Source organism: Homalodisca vitripennis, chromosome X, assembly GCF_021130785.1.
Source record: "Homalodisca vitripennis isolate AUS2020 chromosome X, UT_GWSS_2.1, whole genome shotgun sequence".
Lineage (NCBI taxonomy): Eukaryota > Metazoa > Arthropoda > Insecta > Hemiptera > Cicadellidae > Homalodisca > Homalodisca vitripennis.
Genome location: NC_060215.1, coordinates 42,800,730 through 42,820,478, shown reverse-complemented (window position 1 = coordinate 42,820,478; position 19,749 = coordinate 42,800,730). Strand labels below are relative to the sequence as shown.

Below are 19,749 nucleotides of genomic sequence, written 5' to 3'. Positions count from 1 at the left end.
GTAAAACAGCGTTCAGAAATGGCTTGTTGGGTTGATTGTACAACTGAAGAAATACAAACATTATTTGGTGTACTGATGATCATAGGCATATGCCCATTGCCTCAGACAAATGTACTGGTCAAACAATCCCATGTACCAAAATAGTGTCATCAAAAAAACTATGAGCAGAGACAGATTTGACTGCCTCCTAAAATGTTTACATTTCCAAAATAATGATGAACCAGCAACTGAAGAGCTTCGGTTGTGGAAAATAAAGAAACTGCTCAATCATTTAAATGAAAAATTTGAAAGTCTGGTAACAACAGAAGAGTCACATTGACGAGTCTATGGTTCCATGGAGAGGTCGTTTGGTTTTTAGACAATATTTGCCAAAAAAAGGCTCATAAATATAGAGTCAAAATTTACAAGATTTGTACCACTGATGGGTATACTTTAAAAGCAAAAAATTATGCCGGAAAGTCAGACGTAACTGCAAGAGAGGCAGATGCAGATAAAATTGTCATGCATTTGATGGAATAATTTCTAAATGAGGGCAGAACACTGTTTGCAGATAACTTTTACAACTCCACAAGCCTGGCCAACACTCTGATTGAGAAGAAAACGTATGTTTCTGGCACCTTTCGAAGTGACCGGAAAGGCAATCCAAAAGAAGTCACTAGCAAAAAATTAGCCAAAGGTGAAGTAATTTGTCAAGAAAACAATACAGGAGTAAAAGTACTTAAATGACATGACAAAAGGCCTGTACTGATGATAACCACTCGCCCTGAAGACGTTTCTACTCTTGTGGCAAGCAAGAAAACAACAAAACAAGCTGAGGTTGTCATGAAACCATCATGTGTCATGGCGTACAATGCAGCAAAAAAAGTAGTGGAATTTTCAGATCAGATGTCCTCTTATTACACTCCTATCAGAAAGACTCTTATTTAGTACAAAAAAGTTGCACTGGATCTTCTCCTAGGTACTTGTTTAGTGAATGCACTAGTACTACATAACAAGTACTCATTAAACAAAAAAAATTGTTGTATGCTCACTTTCAGATAAAAAATACTTTGAAATCTCCTTGAAGGAGAAAATTTTAGAGCTCTTGTCTAAACACCCCAAGATGGCAGGCAAGGTGCCAGTAAACTAAAACATGTGCTCTCAAAGCGTGAAGGGAGAAACCAGGTAAAATATTTAATTTTAATTTTATATAAAATTATAATATATCTGCTTACATCTTATAACAACAATAACACTACATACTAGTTTAGATCCAAACAAAGGGACCTTAGTTTTCGTCAATTTACCTGCATGTTCATCAATTTAGTTAAATAAATTAGTAATCTGAATGTTTGCTATAAATTTGTAAAGTTTATTTTGACATGGTTTCCCATATATTTAATACAAATATAATTAAATACATTTTACGAAAGTACAAATATCCAATTAGATTTATCCTTTACAGATAACGGTGTTTCAGCTGCTACAGCAAAATGTAGGAAGAAAGGGGAGCCAAAGCAGCAAGGACGTATGCAAAACGTGTTTCAACTTACTGCAAAGGGTGCGATGAGACTTCTACAATGTGCTTAGAGTGTTTTAACTTCAAACACTAAATTGAACACCATTTGTAATAAGAAAGCTAATGTTTAATTAAAATATCTTGAGTTTCAAATTTATTGCTTTGTGTTTTTTTCCACTAAAAAAGGTCTTTATCAAAACCCCACGTGCACCACCGGTGGAGCACTATGTAAAAGGTTCCATGTACCGATAAAGTCATCTAAAACAAGTTGTAAAACCATGGCTTGGTTTAAAACCAAACTAAAATGCTGTATAGGAGTGTGGGGGTTTTGGGGGGATCGCCATGTGCCACCGGTGGTACCATTTATCCTGTCGGGCTGAAGGTGTTAGTAACACTGAGATAATCTTTTCATCTATAGTACACTGAATGGCTGCTGGTAAACCAGACAGACCTCTTTTGTGTTATGGATGTCTCTTATGTTGAACCAATTCAAAGAGTTAATTTTGAACGTCTTTGTTGTTTCTGACTTTGTTTGGATCTCTTCAGATGGACATGGACTCCAGAATCTGTGATAGTGTCAGACTCCATACTAAGTGAAAGGGGAAATGGAGCCTAATTAAACACTCACACTGAATAATTTATAAGTGAGAAATTTGAAATTTCAGGAAATCTAAAGTTCACAAACAACTCAACAAATTTACTTACTATAACCTCTGTAGTAACCAGTCCAATAGTTTATCAGCTCCAAAAGGTGTGGAAGCAAATGTTCGAAGCAAGATAGTTCTGTCTTTTGAGCTCACCACAGAGGCACTTGAAGAGGTAATGTTGGTCAGAAATCTGTTAAAAAATAATATCATATCAATTACACTAATGTTGCAGTTCTATTAACAATTTCTTTATTATTTTTTTACATGCAATATACATATAATATATGTTTGTGTGCATGATATATTCTTAAAACTAAACATTAAGAACTAAAATTGTGTAGTACATGTAATAAAATTCAGAAAATCTATTAGTTTAAATCCAACAACAATGCAGCCTATTTGCACAATACACAAAGAAATAGTCAAGAGACTGTGGTGTCATATCAATCAGGAATGCTCTTAATTTATCCTATTAATGTTAATCCTATCTTTATTTCAGGAGGAAGTATATTATTACACTTGGTGCCTTTATACAATGGTTTATTACAATAAAATTATATTCTGTGGAATATGTTACTAAATAACCAGCGTTTAGTGCTATAGAGATGATTGTCCCCTAATAGGACCAACTTTTAATTTTAATCGATGTTTCACTGATAATATTGTTTAATATATATATATATACATATACATACAAAATCAACATTGTATTGTCTAATTTGTCAAACCCGGAATTTCAAAACTCTTTAACTAAGAGGAATAACTTATCCCATCATGAAATCCAAGCCACTAAATCGCTGAAGAACAATCACAATACAATCATTTTCCAAGGAAGTAAGATTGTTATTTGAAATTTAAAAGATTACATCGAAGAAGCTACCTTACAGTTATCTGATAAAAATACATACAAGCCTCTGGATGAAGATACTACAAAATTATTTAATTAAATTATTAAAAATTACCTCAAAGATTACGGTCCCAGACAAGGTTTGTCTACAAAGAATATTGAATTATTAACTCCAAAATGCCCTTGAACACCAATATTTTACAAAAATCCCTCCCAAAAATTGGCAAACCCATTTGTCCTACCCCTGGTAGACCTATTTTCAATGCTTGTAAAATCATTACCGCCCTATATAAAACAATTCTACTGGCTTCATTGAACAAATTATTACTGTACAACAACTAATTCCAGAAAATTCTATTCTCGTAACAGTAAATTTAAATGCTCTATACATGTACATACCACATGATGAAGGTCTGAAGGCTGTAGAGTGTTGTAGGTAATAGAAAAATAATGTTATATCTTCTCCTTACTTTTTTATTAATTTAATTCGATTTGCCCTCACAATGTACAATTTGTAATTTAACGACAAACATTATCTACAAATTTCTGGTACAGCTTTGGGCATCAGGATGGCTCCCTCATATGCTAACCTATTCGTTGGCAAATTTTAGGAGAAATTTCTAGCCTCACAAAATCTTCAACCACTAAAATGAGTATGTTTTATGAATGATATATGTTTCATGTGGTATCATGGGATGGAATGGAACATTGCAAGAGTTTCTGAAAAATCTTTAAGAGTTCTCTCATTTGAAATTTACATGGAAGTAACTATTCTAATATAATGATCAGTTCTTTGGATTTAGACTTTTTAATCAGGCTACATAAAAACAAAACTACATGTTAAAACAAAAAACACAATGAACTATCTAAATTTTTCAAGTTGCCATCCAATGTATATAAAAAGTATATTCCAAAAAGTTTATCTATACGAGCCAGGAAGCTATGCAGCAATGATATAGACTTCTTAAATTACATTGAAATATTAAGCAACACTTTTAAACATTTAAATTACCTAAAAACATTTTTAAATAATCAAATAAACAAACTAAAAACTACATAAATTAGCTTAAATTATAAAACACAACCGAAGTTTATTGCACAATTTTTTTCTGGACTACACAAAATTAACAATATTATGAAAATTGCCCATGTCTTTCCTCTTCAGATGCCCAAAATGTTATGGCTAAAGCACCTAGAGTAATATTTTGCAATCCTCAAAATTTTAAAAACAAACCTGTCCATCCTAAAGTACAACAACCCATTACTCATGGATGTGAACTGTGCACCAAACCACATCACAGTTTTTTGAAAAATTATGAAAAACTAGGAAATTCAAAAGCAGCGTAACTGGTGTAACATATCCCATCATTGGCAAAGTAAACTGTGACTCTAAGAATGTAATTTATCAAATTAATTTAAAATTTTTTTGTAAACAATACATTGGGCTAACTCTATTAGACTCAGATTTGATATTTTTCATGAAGACAAGGAAAAGCCATTGGCCAAATATGCTACTGAGCACGAAAATGACAAAATTGAAGAGTGTTATGTTCTTAAACGGATTAACAAGGTCTTCCCTTGTCCTAAAGAAAATTTAAATAGGTTAAAATTTTAAAAAATCTCGAAACAATACCATCACGTAAATTCTAAAATCTAACTATCCAATTTGTTTAAATTTAAGATAAAGTAACTTTTCTAAAGTTCCTTCTCTGCCATTAATGATATAACAGCTGCGTCTTTGAATGTTTTAGTTATGTATTTACATTTTGTGGTTATTTTCTTATTTGTTGTGTTTATTGTTCTTTTTATATTCTTATTTTGTTTCCTGAAGATGTGGGTATAGAATCTCACGAAAAATAGAAGATTTTATTATTTTAATCTAGTTGATTGTGAGTGCATATGAGGGCTTTAAGTAGACTGGTGCACACGCTAGGGAACACAGAGTAATGGGACATGTGTCACTCAGTTGTAGGTAACACTTACTCATTGAATACTAGTTGAACGTGAGTGCAGGTGAGGCTTTAAGTAGACTGGAGCGCACACTAGGGAACACAGAGTAATAGAACATCTGCCACACAGTTGTAGGTAACACTTACTCATTGAATACTAGTTGAACGTGAGTGCAGGTGAGGCTTTAAGTAGACTGGAGCGCACACTAGGGAACACAGAGTAATGGAACATCTGCCACACAGTTGTAGGTAACACTTACTCATTGAATACTAGTTGATCGTGAGTGCAGGTGAGGGCTTTAAGTAGACTGGCGCGCACGCTAGGGAACACAGAGTAATGGAACATCTGCCACACAGTTGTAGGTAACACTTACTCATTGAATACTAGTTGATCGTGAGTGCAGGTGAGGGCTTTAAGTAGACTGGAGCGCACACTAGGGAACACAGAGTAATGGAACATCTGCCACACAGTTGTAGGTAACACTTACTCATTGAATACTAGTTGAACGTGAGTGCAGGTGAGGCTTTAAGTAGACTGGAGCGCACACTAGGGAACACAGAGTAATAGAACATCTGCCACACAGTTGTAGGTAACACTTACTCATTGAATACTAGTTGAACGTGAGTGCAGGTGAGGCTTTAAGTAGACTGGCGCGCACGCTAGGGAACACAGAGTAATGGAACATCTGCCACACAGTTGTAGGTAACACTTACTCATTGAATACTAGTTGATCGTGAGTGCAGGTGAGGGCTTTAAGTAGACTGGAGCGCACACTAGGGAACACAGAGTAATGGAACATCTGCCACATAGTTCTCCACACTCCAGTAGGACTGTTTGCGATTCCAGAACACAAAAGAGTTGTGCTTAGATCTGCATCAAAGCTGAAAATAACATTATTACTTTAGTGATAAAATTAGAAAGAAACCATTAAATTGTAAGAGTGAAAAAGTAGAAGGATATTAATCTAATGTGGGCCTTTGATATAATTTTTATTTACATGCCTTTGTCATTATACCTATTCTATTTGAATTTTTGCACTATTAAACTTATTAAAGATAATTCTGTGGCTAAAATAATTAATGTTTTGGCTACTAAAGGGCACATATAGATTGGTAATGGGACCAATTTGGCCACTACCAAGCACTGGCAGAGAACTAGTTATGATCGTTTCTTTAGCTATAATATATAATACAAACACTCTACCAATTACTGCTTAAGACTTTAATATCTAGTATTTTCAAAAAAGGTTTCTAGGTCTTTATGGTATACTTTAAGACACAAAATTCTAAGGTTATTCCAGTTTTTAAAAAGACAAAAACCCAGATATTTAAAATAATTTGACCTCATTTTTTCAATTTATGTCAATGTTTGAAGAAGCAAGGTATAATAAACTTGTAAAATACATAGAAAAGACGAACAGTTTAAGGACAGTAACATGGGATAACAGGGATAACACGCTTTTTATACAAAAAAACCTATTACCACATTTCTTATTAGTTTCATGGCATCTCTAGACAATAAAAAAGTTGTCAAAACATTTTTGGATGATTTATTAAAAGCTTTTGGTAGCATCTCTCGTATTAAAGTTACTGGAAAATTTAAAAATCTTAATATTAAAATTGTTAGTTTGAAGTGGTTTGAATCTCATAGTTCTCAATATACAAATTTCTCATGCAATTAAATATCAATCAAATTCACGGCTAATTAAGTATGGACTTCCATAGAGATTGACTCTCAGCCCTTTGTCATTTAAGTACAATATGATAGGTATACCACATTGCCTTAACTTTTAGATGGTGTTACAAACAAAGCGCTTATATATCCAGATGAATAATGCATGTGTACAGACTGATATAGAACTAGAAAATCTCTAAAAAAATGGCAAGGTAGTCGCGGGACTGACCAACAGAATGACCACTATGTATAACGGGCTGTGAATATATATCTTGAAAAAGTACATTTCCTAATTATTAAATGGTTATTTTTTTATAGTTTCTATTAATTTGATACATATTTTTGTAATATATTTTATATTTCATAAATTACAATGATCACTGACTTCTAAATATTAATTCATTGTAAATTAAACTAAATATTTTTACATTTTCATTATTATCATTTATATTAGTCTCTATAATTTATTCAATATCATTTTCACTACAATTTTGTATTTTTGAAATAATTGCTAAAAATGAAATTATGAGTTTATGATAACTGAAATAAGAATTTAAAATTCTGGAATAAAATCTTACTAAATATCTTGTAAACACAGCATCTATTGTTGTTTAATATCTTGTTGTACTTACGTTTTTATCATTTTAAATTGTAAAATTTAATTTATCTGTTAAAGTCAATTAATGGTTTAGACGTTTCTTCAACAAAATTTATATTAAAACTGTAAATGTATTTACGTAATTTACTCTTTAAGTGAATGCAAGGTAAGGAACAATGTAATTGAGTAAAGGTTATAATTATAATCAACAAAAAGACAAATTTTCTTCCAGGTTTAAATTTTTCCCCTTGCAAAACATACACCCATTGTCCGCTAAAAGAAGTAGTCACTTCAAAATTCAACTCAATACGATCAAAGGTTTTTGTGCTATTAATGATTTAATTATGTTTAATTTATGTTGTTAGTTAATAATTATTTTAACAAAAAAGTTTATCGTTTGCTTCTAGCTAGGACTGACACAATTCTGATTCAAACATTTGTATTGACATCAAATTTATAAATCACATAGAAAACTAACTTTTACAGAACTTAACAGAGATAAAAATATTTCGAGGAACTCCCATATTGATATATAATAAATAAATGAGTTCCATAATTTGAGAATTAAAACTCATTTTTTATCTTATGTATCTACTTTAAAACAATTTGCTATGCCCATTCAAAACCACAGATTCATTACTAAATATCGTTGTATAGAATAATTTTAAACCAAATTCTAGCAGAACCCATTTTGGCACAGAAAAAGACGCCAAGAACATCGCTGTATCTGGAAAATTAACAATTACTTAAACTTAAAGTTTGAAAATGTTTTCACTTTAAAAACTTTATATTTGATAAAGTGTATAATGTCATCAGTGCATTTCATTCTCATAATATTAGAAAGAAAATATTGCTATGGTACCAAAACAGTTTTGAAGTTAAAATAAATCCCATTATAGAGGTAAAAATTCCTATTGAGGGGTAGAAACTCTAAATCAAAAATAGTGTTAACATATAACTAAATTGAGATTACTGTTAAAACAGTTTTTGACATTACTAAAAGCCATTTACTCATTTCATGAGTTATATCCACTTTCAAGTAACAATTAAATTAATCAAGTACAATCTTAAATAATTATATATTTACGTACTGTAGTTTAATTATAAACATTAGCATGGGTCATTGTATTGTAGATATACAATACATAAGGGTATTTTAATGAATTGGGCAAATCACTAAAGTGACTATATTAATACCGATGTAAAAGCTTTCCTATTGAATATGTTCAATAGTTTGTTCCACTACGATTCTGTGAACACTTCAGATACAAATTTTCAAGTCAATGTATCAACATCACTTAAAATGTTGATTCTTTTGGTATTATAACCATAGTGTTGGAATTGAGTTGTAAAATGTAGAAGTTATACTAAAAACAGTTGGTGGAACTAAGCTAATAAATAGGTCACCTTATTTCATGCAGCTAATTAAATAAAAGTGACAGGGAACTATGAGAAGAAAGCAAATGTTGCATTTGATGCTTTTAAAAATGCGTAAGCTATCCTCTAGAATTATGAATACTTATTTAACATGCATAATAAATTAATAAAAATTGAACTGACAAAGTTGAAGACATCCAACTCCGAATCATGCTGACAGATTTCTGGACACATGTTGAATGGTTGAAAGCACAAGCTCTCTCAAGGATAAATGCTTGTTTTAATCTGACCAAGTGGGAGTCTTGTGGTAAGCGTGTGAAGCCAACATCTGCCACCACCTCTGTTAGTAAATCCACTAGGTGTTGCTGCAACATCATTTACTTGTTAACTTCTATATAGTAAGAAAAGTTGCAATGGTGTTTGTATACCTATGATGGAATTCTCTAAACATCATTTTGAAATGCACCTAAAAAATTAACTAGGCATTGTATTGCCTTACAAAAAAGTCACTAAATTAAAATCAAAAATGATTAATTGTCAGTATTTACATTTAACCTTTTAACTGATGAGCAATCCGGGCAGCCTAGGTCCTCATCACTACGTCCGTGTGAACATATTTTCTCTATACACCTAGTTATTGGTTATTTTTTCCATTCTAAAGGATTTTCACTGCTTTCTAGTGGTGATTTTGTGTACTATGACGACTATTTCCCAGTTTAACATGTTTCCCAGTCTGGTAGACACTATTGTAACCATCTCATGTTCACAGCTGGTTGTCAGCATCTGTGCCTAGTTTTTTAGCACCATCCACAAACTACAAAACTAATGAAAAACTACCAGTGGGGACGATTGTAAATATTACTTTATTTTTAAAATAAAAAAGTATATTCTAATGAGGTATATCAAGGATAATTTGGTATGTGTATTACTATTTATAAAAAAATTTATCAATATTTATTTTTATAAACAAATTTGAACAGTGTAACCACCTAATTAATAATGGTGCTAATTAATACAGGTAAAATATGTTATTTTGAACTGAATGAAAATACTTTTTAATTAAAAAGAAATCATACATGTTACCAACTTTGGCCTGCACTGGGGTAGCTGTGGCCGTGGCTACAGCAGTAAATGGGTTTTAAATCTGATTGTAAGTTGTAGCATATGTGGCCAATGTCTTAATTATCATCTATTTTTGCTGGTTGATGATACCATTTGTCTGCTGACTGATGATTGCTCTCCGTTGTGAGGTTGATATATTTCAAGAATTTGATTGTTTTAACACTATAAAGACTAGGTCTCACTTTTATGAGGCATATCCAATAAGTACATGAATCATATATTGAACAAATCTTTTATATTCAAAGATTTAAAAGCCTTCAAAATCCTTATGCTAAAGGATCGATCACCAAGTATGTTACAAATTTTGTTATATCTAGTTACATATCCGGTTTAAGAATCATACTTTACTGTGAATCACTAGCTCAAGAATAAATTATCTTCATCTTAATTTATAATTTGGTTTGAATCAGAAAGTCAGAAAATTCAGCAATAAACAATAAAGTCTAAGCAAAAGATTAGCAAATTTCAATACCTAATTTAGAATATCTAGTAGATGTAAACTTATTAAAAAAAAAACACACATTTATAAACAAAATTCTAAAATTACATTTTATGATTGTGATTATATAGGCATTAATTAAATGTAGAGGTATTGAACTTTGATTGCAACCAACCAATTTCCTAACACTAAAAACTGCCAGCTAATAATCATCTTAATCATGATCATTTGAAATTTAAAACTATGAAGAGAAATGATTCAATGAAATAGTTCTTCAAATAGCAATTAAATGCTTGGCATAAATGAGATGCAGTAATAGAAAAAATAGAACTTCTGGGATGGTGGCACAATAGTTGATTACCTTTAATAGCTCATAAGATGAGAAGCCATAAAATTTGTCCAAAAGTGTCTGAAAATGTCTGAGAGCCGTTCGCCAAGGATAATAGTCAGTCTCTGCTCGTAGGTAACTGGTGAACTCTAGGAGCATATCATAAGGTAGTGTCCCCTGTTCTGCTAGAGTAAATACATCGTCCAAAAGCTGAGCACGGCTGAGTCGTGGAATGCGAGTCAGGTCAGAATTGAGTTGATACATCAGCCGCTGCCACAGCACTCTCTCGTAGTTTACTCGGTAAAACCCTGACAACACAGTTACTTTCAATACAACAGATAAATGACAAAAATGTGTAGAATGTGATTTACTTTAAAACAGCTCCAGTCATATTGTGTTCAAACAAGAAATATACAGGGCACAGTCGAGACTGGAGAGGATGGGAAGATAAGTTTACTCCCAGCAATGACATCATGCACCATCCTCTGTGAAGTTCTGGTCTCGATCATGGTATATTAGTCATATACAGGGCACAGTCAAGACTGGAGAGGATGGGAAGATAAGTTTACTCCCAGCAATGACATCATGCACCATCCTCTGTGAAGATCTGTTCTCGATCATCGTATATTAGTCATATACAGGGCACAGTTGAGACTGTAGAGACTACACAAAATCATGCTCCTGAAGTCCTTTGGTCTTATGTATAGTCGTACCATTTAGTCTCACACCGGGCATGGTAACCTCTACCATGCTACCTTAACCACATGTGGAGAAGCTTCATGGTATATATTTTATAACCAATATAGAATTACTTGTAGGAAAGTTTAAAACTGAATAAATTATAAAAAATTAATATATTTATATTAATAGATAATTGTGTGTTTTTACAATTAATTATTCATTAGCATTGAAACACTACAATCTAGGTTTCTATATGAAACATTTATAATTGAGATGGTTTTCTCTTTATTAAACAGTTTTAAACTTTAGCCCCATGTTAAAAGCAGAGCCTCAGATGTGCGGCAGCTTAAAAGCATTCAATTATAACTGCTCCTTTTTATTACTGTAGACAGAAGTGGATTAAGGGATTTTCAATTTGCAGGATTTCATTTAATAGCTTTGTGTAATCCATGTTACACGTTGCCTTTTATTTCATTTCTCAAGAGAAGGGAATATAATTCCAAGTTGAATAATGAATAGACTGTTACAATTCATTCTAAATTAACAGTATTGATAGCATTTTCATTCTTTTTATTACTGCTTATAAAACAAGAAATAGTAATTTATATGGGGTGTTTGAGAGCTTTCTGCACTCTGGAATGCATTTGAAATAATTATTCTGAAACCCACCAGTTTGGTTGATATTAAGAAGAATCCACTGAGGGTCTGAAGCAGGTACGACCAAAGACGACCCTGGGTGGAGCCATGCACTGGTCTCTTCTCCAGGAGAACTCTGCAGCATGTATGTCACTGGGATGTGCCAACCACCTGATGATGGCTGAAATAAATGAAGATAAGAGTTAAAGTAAAACATTGTAAATCAAAGTAGTTTATAGTTTAAGAAAGAGCAAAAGGGTAGGTGAAATAGTAAGAATTTTAATACAAATAATCAATTGGAATTTAGAATATAGAACATACAAGTACATCATGATCCCACCTTGAGTTAGAGGAGTTGGTACAAATAATATCTTTGAATACAAAAATAGAATCATAGTATCTTACAATCTAAAATTTAGAAGAACCTCAAATGAGAAAATAGAAAGTAGTTCTAGGACCTACCTATCTTAGGACACATACAAGTTTTTAATTAATTAGGACACCCATTGTCTTATAATTGAATGTTTAATTCTAACGTGTTCTTGTTGTTTTTAACTTGCTGCACCTTTCCTTTTTCTCACTCAAATTTATCAACAAAGTGGATAGTGATGGAGAGTTCTGATAATTTTTTGTTTCATAGTAGTTCTTATTGAATCTTATCTCTTATGTCGAATTCATGTAACATGGAAAAACTAACAATTTATTCAAAGTCCTGACTCTTGAAGGACAATAAAATGGACTTTGAAGATGGTCAGCTCAATTCGCAACCAGTGGTGTGAGTTCATCATTTCTTTATTAGAGAGAAGAATGAGCCGAAACCCTTCCCTTTTCCTCCACTTAATAGTGCATTGCACTACAAGAGTGTCCATGCACTCAGAAAATAACCAGAAGTGCTTATTGTGTTGCTGAGATGAGTACGCTTTGAATTTATTTGTCGCCGACTAGCTGAATTGGTTATCCAACTTTTGGTTGTCCCCTTATCTCAGTACCCTGGTGATGATAGTTAGAGAATTTGGGGAATTTCGCCCAGCTATTGGAAAGCTCAATGATGAACTTGAGAGTATAAGTGAGTAGTCAGTAAAACATGGTCTCAAGTTGAAAAAAGTGTACAGTGATCAACATGGCATCAAATTCTGTAATGCAAACATTACAGGAGGAGAAGGTGGACGTTATGCTTGAAGACACAGCATTAAAAGTGAGCAGTGTTATCAAAACACTTGGAGTAATACTAGACAGTAATCTCACATTTACTGACCATGTCACAAACGTTTATCAGAAAGTTCTGGGAAGATTTAGGGGTTTATACAGGTATAAAACTATTTTACCACAAGAAGCAAAATTTCAACTTGTGCAATCATGATTTTTCCTGTTTTTATTATTGCTTTCCTGCATACAGCAGCAGTATCTCAAAGGGGGATATAGGGTGCATACAAAAGTTGCAAAACACTTCCATACGCTTTGTCTACAAGGAAGACAAGAACATGTATCAGCCTATCGAGATGCTGCCAATGAAAGCCGTGTGCAGGGTGCAGACCTACTGCCTGGTTAACCATTAGTTAACTCTGGGAGAGCCAGAGTATCTGGCAAATAGACTGATGTTCAGGAGGGACAGAACAACCAGATTAATTTTAATTAATCCTAATGTGAAGCTGAACTGGGTAGAAAAAGATTTTCCTATTTTGCATCAACACTGTATAATGATCTCCCTTGTAATTTAAAAACACTTAAAGGCATCACATTAAAGCCAGAGTTAAAGAATAAGTACACAGTACCTTATAAAAGCTTTTGTGATAAGAAATTATTATATATTTAACATTGTCGATTTTAATTTTGAAATTTTGATTGACATTTTACTTATAGTTAGTAATACATTAGGTTAATGATGAGAGTTGTTCAGCAAAACAGATGTATTTGAGAAACACTTGATAATAAAAAAGCATTTTTATTTATTTATAGTGGAACATTCAAAATCATGACAAGTAGTTTTGCCAAGGTACTCTATTGTTTTGATCTTACTGATATCTTCAGATATATGTAGACTTCAGATTACAGGAGTTAATCTATGACAGTGTCAGATTACATACATTGCACTAGAAGTGGAAGGTGAATGGACTTCCCACCATAGCTTTGTAATGCATAGAGTAAATTAATAGGAACTCCACCCTTGCCAGTGTGTTTTATACATTTTTTTAAATGGGGAAAACAATCTCCTCATTTAATGGGGAATTTAAAAAACATCAAAATGTAGATAGTAAAAGGAAAAATTAAAACAGTAGAGAATAATTTTGAAAACTATAAATACTGTTTTAGATATGAAACCTATGAACTGAAAATAATCAATATTGGATATGTATTATACTAGTAACTTGTTCAAATAGGAGCTTTAAATAAATAACTAGATAAATTACACAGAGATAAATCTAAAAGAACCTAACACAAATGCCATAAAAATGTATGTTTTTATTGATTTTCATAATTTAATTTATATGATTTGTAATTTCACTAAACACCACAACACCCGCCATGCTTCAAAAATATACACCTGTCACTACATCACACTGCACTATTTGAAAGGAAACCATCCTACATGGGTTGAAAAATCCTCAACCATCTTCCTGAAGATATAAAAATGCTATAAGGACAGAGACTGAAGACAGCACTAACCAAATGGCTCTCTAGCCATCCATTCTACACCATGGATGAGTTCCTGAACTGAAAAAGAGAAGAGCAATACTCTCAATAAAAACTAACCATGTAATATTTGACGCCATTGCATTTCTTGATGATTTGTAAATAAAGGATTTGTCTACTGTCTATTGTCTAAACTATCAATTCAGCCACCAGGATGAGCAGTTGGTTATATAAAAACAATTTTTCTTACAAGTTTATTTCAATACACTGTTAACACTCAAAATGAAATAATACTTAGCGTTCGTTATGTTCAGTTGAGATGTTCATATTGCATAGTTTTGTTTACTATGAAAACCATATATTCAGAAAGGTAGAAGTTAACATACAATTTAAATTTAAAGAAAATCCTGCTTCATAAACCTCTTCCCTGATTAGTTATGATCATTTGCCATAGACATCAGCATCTTCACAAAACATGCATTTACCTCAGATACAATGAAGTGTGTGGTATTCCAGGAGACAGAGAGGGTCGGGTGGCCTGAAGTACTAGCCCACTCATCCATGATGGTGTTCATACTTTGAAGCCCCAAGTCTACGCCGGAATCTTGTGCAACCTCATACAGGATGTTCCAAAGTTCATCTGGGGAGCTAGTTTGGCCTTGCCTGCAAACACAAAAGTATACATTTTGGATTTAGATATTGTTTTAAAATCAAGTTATTCTTTACTCATAGAATAGAAGACCATAAGCAGTGCCAACTGGAAAGTTTTAACTATTGCTTTTTAAAATTTAACTTGCTCATCGTATATTTAGTTTGAAAAACACTTACTTTAATACATTTTGCTATTTTTATGCTTTTGTAAACACAATAAAGAGTTAAGTTCTTTGTATGAAATGTATATAGACTAGGCAGTAGGCAGTTTAGTACAACCAAACAGAAAGTTGAATAACCAATGTTTTGTAGTCCAGCGTTATTTTTGATTGGATATAAAAGCATGAAATGTTTTGCTAAAGGCACTTTTCATGTTCCACAGTTCATCTGGTGAGCTAGTTTGGCCTTGCCTGCAAACACAAAAGTAAATTAATTATGTCATGGATTTGTAGTCACTGTTTATTTTCAAGATTGTTGCTTGTAAATATTTCATCTGTAGAACCAGATCTGACTGAATCTTATGTCTTATCACAGAATCCCTATAGTTTGTTTGCTATGAAAGGGTTATACTTTCTTTTAATCTGATGAGATAATGATGTAAAAAAATGTGAATCAAGGTTCAGCCTTGAATATCTATGAAACCTGCAGGACTCCATAAGTAACCAACTTGTCTTAAATTACATGGAATATAAGAAACTAATACTAATAAATTAAATTACACGACATTTTGCACATGCATTTACATTATGTCTTAATCCCCCTCAGGTATTTAGCATAAAACAATCACAAAAATCTCAGAATCCAATTCTCCCAAATGTGATAAGATTACCTAATTTAGCAGAAGCAAGGATTTTCAATGACATCTTTGCTGGAGCTCAAAAGTTTACAGGGCTATTACAATGACACAGCATTATAAATTGGGGAAATGGATTTCTTCCAATGGCCACTATAGATTCGGGTATGCTTGGGAGAATTCCACATATTAGTAAGGGTTACCAGGTTAACAACTATAAAACAATATTTAACATTTACATGCATTCAGAATAATAACTGGTTTTTTGCAAATGGATGAGCTTCCATACTTGCTTACTTATGAGTGCTTTCAAGAGACCCAAATTATTGGCCATTTTGTAACACACTGTAATCTAAAAGTCAATATCCTGCGTTATCAAAGGAATTGCTTCGGAAGTACATTTAACAGTGTAAAGAGGAAAGTAGAAATAAATTCCATACATCGAAAAATGTATAGTAACAAAGTGAAGTACGACTAACGAGTCCTCTATAAAACCAAATTTCTAAAGGTGACACAAGCTTTTAAAAGTTAAACATACAAAATATGAAAGTTGATTTACAAAACGTTTAAATCTAAAGTAAAGTAATAACATATTTGTCATCAAGGCAGAGAGGCTCGTACTCAGACCAGTTTTCCTGACAATTTTACTGGGGAATGGACCCTCAGGGGATCCAGGCGATCCCCGCCACAGGTCTATCAGTGTGCGTTGGCAGGACATTATGGGGCCTGGCTGAATATCTTTTCCGGGACACACAAAAGGTGGGTATGGCTCTGAAGGCAGGCAACACAAATTTTTAATTTATAATACTGCAGTACTTACACAATTGGAAGGTAGGCTGTCAAACCTCTTTTGAAAGTGTTGTCTTTCAAAATATAGTGCAGCATTGAGATAATAGCTCCTCCTATAACAATGTAAATTATAATATTATGTTAATTATCATATTTTATGTAAATACAGAGTGGGCCATAAGTCACTTGACAAAAATGCATTGCGTTGTTTTGTTGTAACAGCTGACAGGTTACAACTAGAGTTAAATTGATACTGAGTGACTGGTAGTGTCAAGTTACTTATGGCCCACTTTGTATTATGGAAATTAAATTATACATTCTTATAAGTAATTATTGAGAAGTTTAAAACTATTTCTTGCAAAAGGTGTTTTGTACTGGTTAACATGTAAAAACAATTAATTTCATCTTTCCCTCTATCTTTTAATTTGTATACTTAAAATATGTAATAATGAGAAATTTATGTGAGATAAAACAACTACAATAAATAAAAACAAAACCAATGTTTATACTATGACACTAAAGTCCTACTGGTCAACTAGTTTCTGGATTATCCTTCCTTCTTTTTCTGTAAAAACAAATAAATAAAAAAAAGAAATGTCAATCCCTTTTTAGACTTATTATGCCCATCCTCATGAGCCACTGGCCTGTAAGAGTATCTTATCAAACAGAATAAGGGGAAGAGTCAGAACAGTGCAAGGTCGATGGTACTGATAAAAAGTACTGCTCATAGACAGGTTTTGGACCTGCACTATCTCTAACTCAGACCCAAAGTCGAACTTGGAGGATACAGCCATAGGCATTACCCACCAGTTATGGTATTATAATTTGGAATTTTGTTTTTGGGGATCCACTCTGATGTATGATTTCATACTGAATTGGGATTTTCTGTGAGACAACTGGCTGTTGTAATAATGTTAAGAAGTAAACTTTTTATCATGTCTGGTAAACATGATTGTTGGGAAACTGTGTGTGACTTGATTTTAGACTTTGCTAGCAGTATAGATAAACACAAAACAGGTTCTATTATAAATTGAAATATTGTATTTTTGTCAAATTTACAAATACAAAGCTATTTTTATTTGTTTATTAACAATAAACATGATTATACAGAATAATTCTTGAATTCAGAATTTCTTGTTCTATATCTATTACACAGTCCTAACTTGAACTAAGTATTATATTTAATTGTTCTCTCCTGAAAAAATCCAGATCTCTTTTCAATTGAAAATCCTATATTCAGAAGAGTCCTAAATATATTAAACAGTCAGGAAGGGGAATAAAAAATATTTTAGTCAACACTAATGTTTTAAACAAATTTCCATGATCATCTTTGTCATATGTTTATGATTACAAAAAAGAGTTCTAGTCTAACAATTACATTTATGATTGTAATTTATCTTTACTCTTCATCAAGGATATATTATAGCGTCTAACAGAGCCTAGCAATCAAGAATCTTGACACTAATAACGTAGCCAGGAAAACTTTTGGGAGGCCCAGACTACTGATATTTTCCCTTAATGGACAGAGAGTAAGGCCCCATTTTGTTGCTTAATAAGATCTTGACCAGGTTCTTGGTTCAGAACGATCTTTTAGTACATGTCAGTAATACTGAATTATTTAAATAATAGTAATCGTTTACAAAAAAAGATTTTGAAAACTTGAAAATTCATAAATACAATTCCTAAATGTATTTTTAATTGCTAAAACTGAAATTAAATGTAAAGAATTTACAATAGGATTTGATACTAATTTTAATAATAATAGTATATTAATAAATAAGAAAAAGACATATAACACTTTAAACTTAGTTATATTTTATACTATATGCACAGTACTTAGAAAAATTCATACAATAATGTATGGGGAAGAACTGCGACCTGGACCCTCGCTTTGGCAGCTGGAACTGGTATAATATTCCTCAATAATATATGTACTGAAAGAATGGACTATAAAGTATAAACTGTATTCATATCAATAAGTGAAGATTATAAGCATAATGTGCTGTATTAATCTAAGCAAATAAACAGCTGTCCTATATGGTATCTTCAAAGGCATAAATATTTGTTAAAACATTTCTGCTGTAGCTTCATCATGATAAAAACATAAATATTTTGAAAATATAGTACATTAGGATGCTGTATCTTTCAGAATTCCTATTGATAATAACTATTGATATAGGATTGTATAGGTCAATTAGGATAAAAACATTAGGTAGTTAAAGAAACTGGTCAAATGGATTTACAACTAGGGCATATAGGCAAATAGAGATAACTATAAGGAACAAAGAGAAAACATGCCTTTATACTTTGTGATATCATCACAAGCCTCTTTGACCTCTTCAGCTTCTGTTTGAGTGTTGTCCACTAGAGCATGACCATTTACGTCTAGTGCTAGAGCTGGCTGAATCAACTCCACAACTTCTTGCTCTGCCAATTCCCAATCCTTCATGTCCTCCTGTAACACAGGTAATGTACAAATGTACCGTGATTTTTATTTAACAGATCCATGATTAGTCATGTCTAAAGCTAGAGCTAGCTGAACCAACTCCACGATTTCCTACTCTGACAATTCTCAGTCCTTCATGTCCTCCTGTAACACAGGTAATGTACAAATGTACCGTGATCTTTATTTAACAGATCCATCCATGATTAGTCATGTCTAAAGCTAGAGCTAGCTGAACCAACCCCACTATTTCTGACTCTGTCGATTCCCAGTCAGTAATGTCCGATGACCAGTTACATCCTGTGCTAGTTGAAGAATGATGTATATACATCAACAAATAACACAACTTTATTTATAATACAACATTCAACATTTGATTAATCTACTATCACCACTCAGAGTCTGTGTGTTCCATAAAATTTACCAATTCATTAAAATGCCAAATAAATAAGTCACCTACTTAATTTATATATATATATATAATAATACAAATTATATACAACGAATTAACGAATTAAAGAATTAAAGAATTAAACGAATTAAAGCAACAAATTATATACAAATATATATATATATATATGTGTAGTATTTTCTGTGATAAAGGTTTTTGTATGAAATAAAAACCTTTTTGTTTTCCTCTTTAGA

At 32.4% G+C, this 19,749-nt stretch overlaps 1 protein-coding gene across 1 annotated transcript in view; it reads right to left on the bottom strand.

The window, feature by feature from the left end:
• The window catches only part of LOC124368967 (membrane alanyl aminopeptidase-like), a 71,499-nt gene that overhangs the window by 11,229 nt on the left and 40,521 nt on the right, over positions 1-19,749 (bottom strand). The window contains exons 6-14 of the mRNA XM_046826547.1: positions 18,960-19,116; positions 16,693-16,774; positions 14,914-15,091; positions 11,831-11,978; positions 10,514-10,788; positions 8,775-8,956; positions 5,742-5,823; positions 5,316-5,401; positions 2,204-2,335 (exon numbers count right to left, since the gene is read on the bottom strand). Coding sequence (XP_046682503.1) covers positions 2,204-2,335; positions 5,316-5,401; positions 5,742-5,823; positions 8,775-8,956; positions 10,514-10,788; positions 11,831-11,978; positions 14,914-15,091; positions 16,693-16,774; positions 18,960-19,116 — 1,322 coding nt within the window. The remainder of the gene's footprint in view (positions 1-2,203; positions 2,336-5,315; positions 5,402-5,741; positions 5,824-8,774; positions 8,957-10,513; positions 10,789-11,830; positions 11,979-14,913; positions 15,092-16,692; positions 16,775-18,959; positions 19,117-19,749) is intronic.